Here is a 12,718-nt window from a genome sequence, read left to right as displayed (position 1 = left end):
TAAAAGCAGCCCAGATAGAGTGGGCGGGAAGGACCAGTTTACTTTAGCAGAGAGGTCAGTGACTCGGGAGCATAAATTTAAAGAAATTGGTAGAAAGATGGGAGGAGAGATGAGGAAAAGTGTTTTCACCCAGAGGGCTGCAGATTTCTGAAAGGGTGGTAGAGGCAGAAACACTCAACTCATTTCAGAGATGTCTGGATAATCTGCAGGGCAATGGACACAATGCTGGAGAATGGGACTGCACTGGGGGGCCGGTTTTTAGACACAACAGACATGATGGACCAAGTGGTCACTTTCTGTGCTGTAAACTTTCTATGATTGTAAAGTCCAACACTGCTCATTTCCTATTCTCTGTGTCACAGTCTGATTTACATTGTGCTCGGGGTGCTGGGGGCCATTCTTGTGGTGTTCGCTGTTTCTCTACTTTTGTACCGGAGGCGAATCGACAAGGGTGAGTTTCTGTTTCCCCCAAATCATTTTGTTATATTACAATCATTTTCTGAAGAATATAAAGAGAACCTAATTTGCTGCAATCAACAAACATCTCTGATTCTGGTATCCTGCACATTCTAATAGAGATGTATTCAACATGGAAGAATATTGAAGTTGTTGCTGTTGTTCGGAAACAACAAATAACCCTGTGAACTCTGGAGGAAGTGAAACTAACATGGGTTTGGAATGATAGAGACCATAAGTCAATAAGAAATAGGAACAGGAGTAGGCCATTCAGCCCATCGAGTCTGCTCCACCATTCAATAGGATCATGAAGATCTGTTTAAGACCAAGGGCGGGATTGTTTTGGCTGTGTACACCCCAAGATTGGAAGTTCCTGTCTCAGGTCAACGGACCTTTTAAATGGTCTGAGAAATTCTCTGTCCCACCCGCTACGATTCACAATGTGGATGGGATGGGAAAGTTCCGCCCCAAGTCATTTCTTTGCTTAGCTACGTGAGGGAAATCTTTCAGTGATCTTTCAGTGTGACAGCCTGATGCGCGACAATCGAGCACGAGACACAAGGCTTCAGTGATTGAAGGCTTTTATTGTCTAACAATGGAACTATTTAAACACGAGTACACCATTCCAGACTGGAGGGGTCCCGCCCGAGCAGAGGGTCTTATACCTCTCCCAGGAGGCGGGGCCCGACCGGGATGTGCCACAACAGCATCCACCACAGGTGTATTAATCCCACAGTGTAAACACCCTAGCCCAACAGCAACATTAGAATAACCCCACAGTGGTAACCAACGATGGTTCACCACATTCACCCCTCCTTTGAAAACAAAGGCCGGCGGGGTGCGAAAACAGACTACATATATACAAAAAATTTACAAGTCCAGACGGTCTGGAGGACCGCACCGTCGTTGTGACCTCCTCAATACCGGTTGTGACACCGGAGCAGGTGCTTGCGGTGGCGTTCTCTCCAAAACAGCGTCCGGCTGTCCCCTCGATGACTCACGGGCCGGTTGACCCTGGTGAAGCGGCGGTGCAGGGGATCCCGGTACCTTCTGTGGTGGCGCCGATCTCTGAGTCTCAGGCAAGCTGTACATGGGAGTATAACTGTTATGCACTGGTCCCGGTGCTGACCGCGCCACGTCCGGGGGAGAAATAAGCGATAGGGGATTCGTGACTGGGGGTATGGGAGCGACAGGAGTTGCTACGTCCCCTGCGGGCGCCAGGTCTCGGATCGAGACTGTGTCCTCTTGCCCGTCAGGATATGCCACATAGGCATACTGAGGGTTGGCGTGGAGGAGGTGGACCGGCTCGACCAAGGGGTCGGACTTGCGGGCCCTTACATGTCGCCGCAGAAGGACGGGTCCTGGGTACGTCAACCAGGCTGGTAAAGATATCCCCGAGGACGACTTCCGAGGGAATGAGAACATCCTCTCATGGGGAGTAGCATTGGTTGCCGTACACAGGAGGGAGCGAATGGAGTGAAGCGCATTTGGGAGGACCTCCTGCCAATGGGAGACTGGAAGGCCTTTGGACTTCAGCGCCAATAGGACAGCCTTCCAGACTGTAGCATTCTCTCTCTCCACCTGTCCGTTGCCCCTAGGGTTGTAACTCGTGGTTCTACTAGAGGCAATCCCATATGAGAGCAGGAATTGCCTCAAGTCGTTACTCATGAACGACGAGCCCCTGTCGCTATGTATATAGCAGGGGTACCCGAACAGGGTAAAAAGATCATGGAATGCCTTGATCACCGTGGCAGTCGACGTGTCCGCACAGGGGACAACAAACGGGAACCAGGAGTACTCATCTATGATGTTAAGAAAGTGCACGTTCCGGTCCGTTGAGGGAAGGGGGCCCTTAAAATCCACACTCAGCCTCTCGAAGGGGCGAGTGGCCTTGACCAATTGTGCCCGGTCAGGTCGGTAAAAGTGCGGTTTGCATTCCGCGCAAATCCGACACCTTCTTGTTACTGACCTGACATCCTCCACCGAGTAGGGCAGGTTGCGGGCTTTGATGAAGTGGTAGAGCCGAGTGACCCCAGGATGGCACAGGTCATTATGGAGGGCATTCAAGCGGTCCTCCTGCATAGTAGCGCATGTTCCGCGCGAGAGGGCATCCGAGGGCTCATTGAGTTTCCCTGGACGATACATAATATCGTAATTATAGGTGGAGAGCTCAATTCTCCACCGCAAGATCTTGTCATTCTTGATCTTGCCCCTCTGCGTATTATTGAACATAAACGCCACGGACCTCTGGTCCATGATCAGGGTGAACCGCTTCCCCGCCAGGTAATGGCGCCAGTGTCTGACGGCCTCCACAATAGCCTGGGCCTCCTTTTCCACCGCTGAATGCCGAATTTCGGGACCTTGAAGTGTGCGGGAGAAAAACGCGACGGGCCTGCCTGCCTGGTTTAGTGTGGCGGCCAGGGCGAAATCAGATGCATCGCTTTCCACCTGAAAAGGGATGGATTCATCCACCGCGTGCATCGTGGCTTTCGCAATGTCGCTTTTCAATGCCTTGAAGGCCAAATGGGCCTCTGGCGTGAGTGGAAAAGTCGTGGACTTAATAAGCGGACGGGCTTTGTCCGCGTAATTGGGGACCCACTGCGCATAATAGGAGAAGAAGCCGAGGCATCTCCTCAGTGCTTTTGCGCTAGCGGGCAAAGGAAGTTCAGTAAGGGGGCACCATACGGTCGGGATCAGGGCCAATGACCCCGTTTTCCACTACGTATCCCAGGATGGCTAACCGGCGCGTACGGAATACACACTTCTCCCTGTTGTAGGTCAGATTCAGGCGAGATGCAGTGCGCAAAAAGTTCTGGAGATTTGTGTCATGGTCCTGCTGGTCATGGCCGCAGATGGTGACATTATCCAGGTACGGGAAGGTAGCCCGCAGCCCGTTCTGGTCCACCATTCGGTCCATAGCACGCTGGAAGACCGAGACCCCATTGGTGACACCAAATTGAACCCTAAGAAACTGATACAGACGACCATCCGCCTCAAAAGCCGTGTAATGTCGGTCCTCTGGGCGGATGGGGAGTTGGTGGTAGGCGGACTTAAGGTCTATGGTGGAGAACACCCGGTACTGCGCAATCTGATTGACCATATCAGATATGCGTGGTAGAGGATACGCATCCAGCTGCGTATAACGATTAATGGTCTGACTGTAGTCGATGACCATCCGGGGTTTGTTCCCGCTCTTAACCACCACGACCTGTGCTCTCCACGGACTAACGCTAGACTGTATGATCCCTTCTTTGAGGAGTCGCTGAACCTCAGATCTGATGAAGATCCGGTCTTCAGCACTGTAACGCCTACTTTTAGTAGCGATGGGCTTGCAGCCTGGTACCAGATTCTTAAATAAAGAGGGTGTGGTGATCTTTAGTGTGGAAAGATTGCATGCGGGGCGCTTTGGACAATTTGGAGGCTGCGGCTGATCCCCTACTGTTAGCGAAGGGAGTGGCCCACCGTACTGTAGGATCACACTCTTCATGTGGACCATAAAGTTTAGTCCGAGGAGAATTGGCGCGCAAAGATGCGGCAACACAAGGAGCCTGTATCGCTCGTAAATTGTGCCCTGCACTTTCAGAGTTACCACACAACGTCCTTGGATCGGTACAGACCGGGACCGTGATGCCATAGAAATTGTCTGTTTGGCAGGAAGAACCCGGAGTCCACACCTCTTTGCAGTGTCAGGGTGAATAAAACTCTCGGTGCTCCCACTGTCAAACAGACAATAAACAGTACGACCATTTACCTTAATGTTCATCATTGAACAGTCAAGCCTGTGGTGCTTAGCCTGGTCCAGGGTGATCGATGCCACCGTTGGCCCTTGGACGTCACTGCAGGCAGCCGAGGTTGATGCTGAGGACCCCTGCTGGTCGCTCCTGGTCGTCGTCGACCAAGATGGCCGCCCCCATGAATCGCACATGGTTGAGGGCGCCAAGCGTAGCGACTCCTGGTGGTCATCCTCCTCCTCCGCCAGCCACAATGGCGTCGTCCTGGGCTCGCACGTGGACGGACCTCGTGGGTACTGCGACGCCGATGGAGATGATCTCCGTTCTGGAGGGTCACAGGCTGCACTGCCGTTCTTGGGCTTCGATCTGCAGACTTTCGCGTAGTGCCCCTTTTTACCGCATTGATTGCAGACCACCGTTTTAGCAGGACACTGTTGCCGTGGATGCTTGGCTCCTCCGCAAAAATAGCACCGCGGGCCGCCTGGGGCTGCCGCCGTCGTCGGGTCGATATGGGAGCGCGAGCCCGTGGGGCGAGGAGGGATTTGTGATTGCTCCTGCCACGTTGTCTCCACGTGGTCCTCCGGATACAGGGCCAAGCTTTTCGACGCCGCCTCCAGCATTTCAGCCATCTCCATAGCTTGGGTCAGGTTGAGATTCCCCTTCTCCAACAGCTTGAGCCGGATGTACGAAGACCCTACCCCTGCCACAAACGCATCTCGGGCGAGGTCGTACATGTACTGCTCAGCCGACACAGCTTTGCAGTCGCAGCCCCTGGCAAGCTGCAAGAGCTCATTGGCGTAGTCCTCCATGGTTTCGCCCGACTGCCGACGTCGTGTAGCGAGGAGGTAACGAGCGTGGATCTCGTTGGGAGGTCTCGTGTATCGCTTTTTCAAAAGCTCGAGGGCCCTCGGGTAAGTGGTGGCCGCACGAATCGCGAGGTAGACAGTGTCGCTTACTCTCGCATGGAGGACCTGGAGTCTGTCGTTATCCGTAGTGACTGCTGCAGAGGCTGCCAGGTAGTCCTCGAAACACTTCAGCCAGTGGTCGAAGGTGTTAGAGGCGCCGACCGCATGTGGATCCAGCGTCAGACGCTCTGGCTTTAGCATTTGTTCCATACTCTCCTTTCTGTCGAGAGTTTCGTGTTAGACAATAAAATTGATGCGCGACAATCGAGCACGAGACACAAGGCTTCAGTGATTGAAGGCTTTTATTGTCTAACAATGGAACTATTTAAACACGAGTACACCATTCCAGACTGGAGGGGTCCCGCCCGAGCAGAGGGTCTTATACCTCTCCCAGGAGGCGGGGCCCGACCGGGATGTGCCACAACAGCATCCACCACAGGTGTATTAATCCCACAGTGTAAACACCCTAGCCCAACAACAACATTATAACAACCCCACAGTGTGAACACCCTAGCCCAACAGCAACATTAGAATAACCCCACAGTGGTAACCAACGATGGTTCACCACACAGCCTAGTTCCCCAAGCTCCCAAAAATCTATCCATGTCTGACTTGAGTGCACTCAATGGTGGAGCATTCACAGCTCTCTGCGATGGAGAATTCCAAAGATACAGAACTTTCTGTAATCTCGCCCAATCTCAGTAAATGGGCCCACACTGTGCTCTGAGACTGTGACAGATTTAAGGCAGAGATAGATAGATTCTTAATTGGGAAGGGGATCAAAGGTTGTGGAGAAAAGTCGGTAGAATGGGGTTGAGAAACTTATCAGCCATGATTGAATGGTGGAGCAGATTCGATCGGCTGAATGGACTAATTCTGCTCCTATATCTTATGGTCTTATGGACTCTGTGTTCTAGATTCTCCAGTCAGTGGAAACATTTTCTCAATATCTGCCCTGTGAAGTCAATTAAGATTTTTTTTTTCAATGTGATCATCGCTCATCCTGCTGAACAGCAGAGAATATCGGCTTGGTGTGGTACCATTGCCCCTTTATTGCGTAATCCTTCAGGGGCCATGTGACTGGGCCGTAACCAATAGAGTGCAAGTGCACCAGCCTATAGGGAGCCTATCGGGAGTGAGGGCATGCAGCCCGGGGGCTGGAGGCTATTGTTGAAGCCAGGACATTGTTAGGAGTAGGCCTGTATCGTTGTGCTGTTAAACCCTTCATTGTATTGAGTTCTTCTCAATCAATAAATCCTTTAGTTTGTAACTTACCACATCGAGTCTCCTCGAATTATTACACCTGGTCGACTCAATCTTTCCTCATAACACAATTTCCCGTATCGGGAATTAACGCTGTGAACCGAGGGTGGGTATGTCCTACCTCGAGCCAAAACCTACAAACTGCACTCCAGGTGTGGCCTCACCAATTCCCCATTTTATACACAAACCCCTCTGCAGCAAATGATAACAACCCATTTGCCTTTCTTTCAATGCTAATCAATGTGGGGCCATGTACCCTGCAACACATGTTCAGTTGAGACATTCTAAGCATATCTAACATTCCAATTAAAGCCTTTTCAATGTTAACATTTTCATTTTTCAGATACAAATGACATAAGCCATGGAAGAGATAACGATAATCTTATTGACAATCAGGTGAGGAGATGAAGTATGAATTCTCTGACTGATGTCTGGAAATTTTCAAACCTGGATGATATAGAATTGACAGGACTGAAATAGGCCATTCAGGCCAACTAGTCCATGCTGGATTTGATGCTCAACACAAGCCTCCTCCCATCCCTCTTTATCTAACCCGACTAGCATAAGCTTCTGTTCCTTTCACTCACATTTGCTTCTGTAGATTTGCCTTAAATGTATTGATGCTGTTTTACTGAACTGCACCTTGGATTGGCTCCAATCTTTAATCTAATTGGAAATGCATAAAGGGAGATAGACCTTGGCTTTACCGTCAGAAATGAGACCTCGTTAATTATTGCATCCCAACTTTGGATTTGATGACATTTTTCAGTTTACACTCTCGTATATTCCTGTAATGTCTCAGGTATTACTGCCAAAACAGAACAAAACTTCAGAATAAGAAAATGCTATCAAACGCTAACAAGTCCATCTGTTGTGTGATGAGCGTTGGCTTTGCTGTAACTTCACCCATCGTGTCCCTAAGCTCTGGAATCCTCTCTGTCTAATTCATCACTTCATTATCCCTTTATGGCATTCCTTAAAATGTCTGCCTTAAGCCTTTGATAGATTTTGGTCACCTTCACTAATATCTCCTTCCTTGGTTTAGTTTCTGTCTTGGGGCATTTTACTATGTTGAAGGCTCCAAATAAATGTACTTCTTTGTGTTAAATATGGATGTAGCTAATTCTAATTTAGGATCGCTGCTGGTTCTACTGTGAGATAGGAATATGAAAGATGCTATCATTCTGAAGGGATTAGCATCATTGAATGCAGTAGTGTTCCCCTGTGAATTAATTACAGGTTCACTGGGAAACTGCTGTGAAGATGTTTCAGTGCAGCTCCCACACTTACAGATGGGCAGCACACACAAGCTGCCCAAGAGACAGAGGGGGAGAACTCTGATAATCACAAGCCATAACAGCAGGCGTGGATGTTTGGTTGGTGTAACCATGTAGGCAAACCTTGTTAGTAATTAATCATTATAATTAGACAAGCATATAGAGGCTATAACTGGTTAACTAGATTTACCTGACATAAATGTCAGAACTATTCGCTGTAATTGGATATCAATGAGTTCTGAACAAATGTTGACTTGTGATTGGTGTATGAGAATTATATGTAAGATACACAAAGATAGAATGGTGCATGCCATGTACCAGTACGCCACCTTGTGGGAGGCAGACTTCCTCGCTAAAGGGTGAATAAAGGCCGATTTAAAACCCCAAAATCTTCATCTGGTCTGTCGAGGGTGCGAAGTATAATTTCGCTAGATGGCAGCAAAATGCCATATCACATTTTGCCTTGGAAAATTAAAAACTTAAGGCGAGATTCAGCAAGCTGGGCCTCTCTTTAATTAACGATCTGTTTGAGATCTTCAAGATTTAGGTAGAGATAACAAAGATGTTTCCACTTGCAGGCAAGACCAAAACCAGTGGCCATAAATAGTGGATAGTCATTAATAACAGGTAGTGGTGTCGTGATATTGTCACTGGGCTAGTAATCCAAAGACCCAGGATCATCCTCTGGGGATCTGGGTCCAAATCCCACCAAAGCAGAACTCAATAAAAATCTGGAATTAAAAGTCGTGAAACTATTGTAGATTGTTGTAAAAACCTATTTGGTTCACTAATGTCCTTGCGGGACATTTCCCTTAGGAAATCCGCTGCCCGTACCTGGCCTGGCCTACATGTGACTCATAAATGCTCCGTGAAATGGCCGAGCAAGCCATTCAGTTCAATTAGAGATGGGCAACAAATGTTGGCCCAGCCAGCGACACCCACATCCCATGTGTGAATCAAAAAGGTGAATCTAACAGCAAATTCAAGAGAAACATCTTTACCCAGAGTGTTCAGAATGTGGAATTTTCCACCACAGGGAACAGTTGCGGCAAACAGCTGAAATACATTCAAACAGAAGCTGGATAAGCACATGGGAAGGAAAGGATTTGAATGTTATTTTGATGAGATAAACTGGACAGGTTTATGTGGAGTTGGGACAAATGATGTGTTTCACCGCTGGAGATAGATTATCTCATGTTGTGATCACTTGTAAACTGATTTGCAATGATCTAGAAATCGATTTCTCCACAAATCACCATTCAAGTTAAGTGGAAATAAATTGGATCTTTATTTTTTATATTGCAGCAATTGGCAGTTGTAGAAGAGAGCATTGTGTATGCCAGTGTAAAGCGCAATCGAGGGAACTCAGCAGAAACACGCAGCAAGCAAATTGTCCGGTTCATTAACAATGAGGATGGAGTCACATATGCAACACTGTAGATTCAAAAGAAATTGTCAGCCTGAAGAGGTGAGAGGTCGAGGCACTCGTTTAACAATGAGGATGTGTCAAGGTTCAATGATAGCTCCCAAAGAACAACACACAAACTGTGATGAATCTGAAATGGCAATATATACTAACATAACTCATTAAGAAAAGTATTCATGTAGAGCATGTGATGAATATTGTTCCTTCCTATTTTGCAATTAATCTTCATCCGCGATGAACTGTCCACAAACTTATTTTGTCAATACGTCTGTGCTCTCTGAGTTGTTCCCTCCAGTTTTACTGCTGCTGCCAATTTGGTTTTATTGTCATATTTCATCAGTTAACAATGAGCTCCTGGTTTGGATTCCCTGGAAATAATAGATCCATTGGTGGACATTTCCCAAAATTAGTTGGACTCTGGACTGGTTCCTACAGATTGGAGGGTAACTAATGCAAGCCCACAAAAGGGAAGGTAGAGGGAAAACAGCGAACTATAGGCTACTGAGCCTAATGTCAGTGCTGGGGAAATTGCTGGAGTCCATTTCACAGCTCAGTATTTCACAGCTCAGTATTTGGAAGGCAGTGGTATAATTAGACAAAGTCAGCATGGATTTACAAAGTGGAAATCATACTTGACGAATCCATTGGAATTCTTTGAGGGTGGAACTAATAGAGTTGACAAAGGAGAACTGGTCGATGTGGTTTATTTCGACTTTCAGAAGGGTTTCGGCAAGGTCTCACATAGCTGACTACTGTGTAAAGTTAAGGCACATGGGATTGAGGGTCGTGTCTTGTGATGGATAGAAAGCTGGTTAGCAGATCAGAAACAAACAGTTGGCATAATTGGGTGTTTTTCCAATTGGCAGGCAGTGATTAGTGGGGTACCGCAAGCATCTGTGTGAGAATCGCAACTATTCATGTTATATATTAACGATTTGGAAGAGGGAACTAAATATATTATCTCCAAGTGTGCAAATGATTCAATGTTGGGTGGGAGGGTAAGCTGTGAGGAGGATGCAGAGATGCTTCAGCGTAATTAGACAGGCATGGCAGATGCAGCATAATGCAGATAAATTTGAGGTTATCCACTTCAGCAACAATCATAGAAATGTGACACTCCAGAACCTTTAAGAAATGTTTTTTTTAAAAATCACGTTCTCTGCAGTTTGCGAGCCGGCCTTTTGTTTTTGTTGTGGCACCAGCTGCCTGCTTAGAAGTCCTTTTATTGCTGTGTAAGTTGGTTAAATGAGGTTTTGTTCATTTTTACTCTGGGTCTAATTCATTTTCTGGCATTTTACGATCTTTTGAAGTGTTGTGGGAAGATTGATTGACAAGTAAAAGTCAAATGGTTCCTCCACAGAGAAATCCAAGGATTCACCTTCAGTCTTGGGTGAGAAGGTGTTTTACTTCAGACTGGCTGCAGCGTTCTCTCTCTCTCTCTCTCTGTCTCTCCCTCGTGTTTTGAGAAGCTGTTCTTGCTTCAAGCTTGCCCGTGCTGTGTCAAGAAAGTTGCAGAATCCAACCAAAGGACTAAGTTCCAGCATCAAGTGAGCATTGTCATTTTCTGTGCTAAACTTGTGGCAGGTGCATGTTTTGAAGGAGTTTGTTGTATTAGAACAGTGCATTTAATTGTTAAGATTGATACAATATCATGGTTGTTTATTTTTTCTTGTTTGTAATTGGTAAAAGCTTTTGCTAATTTTCTTTTTATGTGTTAACTGTATTCTTAAATAAACTTTGTTTAATAAAAGCTCCTGAGGGAGTCATTTGAATCATACTTGAAGTGAAACATCTCATGTTACACTCGCCAAATTCAAATCCAAAACTTATTGTCCAAGCCGACCTCATAAAATACCTTGGAGTTTCTGACCTGGATTATAACAGGAAGGCAGCTTATTATTCACATGGGTGTAAATTGAGAGAGGCGGATACTCAGCACTACCTTGGTGTCCTCGTGCATCAGTCACTGAAAGTGAGCGCGTAGGTACAGCAGGCAGTAAAGAAGGCAAATGGTATGTTGGCCTTCAAAGCAAGAGGATTTGAATCTCGGAATGTGAATGCTTTGCTGCAATTGTCTAGGGCGTTGGTGCGGCCACACCTGGAGCATTGTGTGCAGTGCTGGTTTCCTTATCTGAGGAAGGATGCGCTTGTGATAGAGAGAGTACAACAAAGGTTTACCAGGCTGACTCCTGTTGGATGAGGAGACGCGAAGTCCGTTAGGATTATATTCATTGGAGTTTAGAAGAGTGAGAGGGAATCTCATAGAAACTTATAAAATTCCAACAGGGTGAGACAGGGTAGATTCGGAAAGAATGTTCTCATTGGTGAGGGAATCCAGAACTCGGGGTCATGTTTTTAGGATAAGGGTCTCTGGATTACTAGTCCAGGGACAATACCACAACGCCACTGCCTTTCAACTAAAAGCTGAAAAGACAGCAAATTGGTGAAAAAAATAAAAATCAGAGAGTGGGGGGAATTGAGAAAAGAACAGTTATTCAGATTGGAAGAAGATAGAAAGTGATATCCCACAAGAATCAGGACGGAAATCACTGTTAATTATGATGTACATAAATAATTGGACTTGGGAATAAGTAACCCTATGAAAATGTGCAAGTTCTGCCAAAATTGAGTGTGTGGCTGTCACTGAGGCAGAGTATAACATAATACAGAAATCGATTAGAAAACTTGCAGACTGGGCAGGTAAGTAACAAATAAAATTTCCTCCAGATAAATGCAAGATGATGCACTTTGAAATAATAAACAATCTCTACCTTAGACAATAATCTTCTGAAATGAGTTAGAAGGGCAAGAAAATCTAGAGATACAGGTTAACAAATAATTAGAAGCCATACAACTGGTCAGTAAAAAAATTCAAGTGTTGACAAAGCATTGAGATTTCATTCTAGTGGGATCAAATTCAAAAGGAGCCAGGTTATGTACAACCTTAGTTAGACTGCACTTACAGCACCTTGCACAACTCTGGTGTCCGGACTGTAAAAATGACAAAGAAACACTGGAGAAAGTACAAAAAAAGATTGACAAGGATGTTTTAGAATGGGGATGGTGCAGCCACAGGGAAATATTGGACAGGTAGGGTAGTTTTCATCAGAAAAGGGAAGATTTAGTGGAGACATGACAGGGGTCTTTAAAATGCTGAATCGGTTGGATTAGGTACCTGCAAAGAAAATACTCCCATTTTTGGGAGGCGATTAACACAAGATAGTTACCAATACATCCGACAAGGGAATAAGGAGCAATAACATTACTCAGAGAATGATGATAGACTGTGGAGCTTTCTACCACAAGAGACTGAGGCAAATAGTTTTGATGCTTTTAAGAGTGGAGGAGGTGATTTTGTGAGAGAAAAGGAAACAGAAAGGTGAGGGTGCACAGTGGCACAGTGGTTAGCACTGCTGCCTCAGCGCCAAGGACCCGGGTTCGATTCTGGGCTTGGGTCACTGTCTGTGTGGAGACTGCACGTTCTCCCCGTGTCTGCGTGGGTTTCCTCGGGGTGCTTCACAACAATCTCCTGATTAGAATGAGGAAGCAGAATTATAGACACCAATCCCAGCCTGTTGATAGATTGGGAGTGGGCTCCTGTGGATTATAAAAATAGATGGACTGAATGGCCTGTTTCTGTGTAGTATTTCTCATGTAATA

At 46.5% G+C, this 12,718-nt stretch overlaps 1 protein-coding gene across 1 annotated transcript in view; it reads left to right on the top strand.

Moving 5' to 3' along the window:
* Positions 1 to 9,072, top strand: part of LOC144511706 (uncharacterized) — a 47,533-nt gene extending 38,461 nt beyond the window's left edge. Inside the window, exons 15-17 of the mRNA XM_078241932.1 lie at positions 363 to 451; positions 6,699 to 6,751; positions 8,938 to 9,072. Of these exons, the coding sequence (XP_078098058.1) occupies positions 363 to 451; positions 6,699 to 6,751; positions 8,938 to 9,072 (277 nt within the window). The remainder of the gene's footprint in view (positions 1 to 362; positions 452 to 6,698; positions 6,752 to 8,937) is intronic.
* Positions 9,073 to 12,718: the final 3,646 nt, after the last annotated feature.

This window comes from Mustelus asterias, chromosome 25 (assembly GCF_964213995.1).
Source record: "Mustelus asterias chromosome 25, sMusAst1.hap1.1, whole genome shotgun sequence".
NCBI lineage: Eukaryota > Metazoa > Chordata > Chondrichthyes > Carcharhiniformes > Triakidae > Mustelus > Mustelus asterias.
The sequence above is the reverse complement of the archived record's forward strand: the minus strand, read 5'-3'. Positions and strand labels throughout refer to the sequence as shown.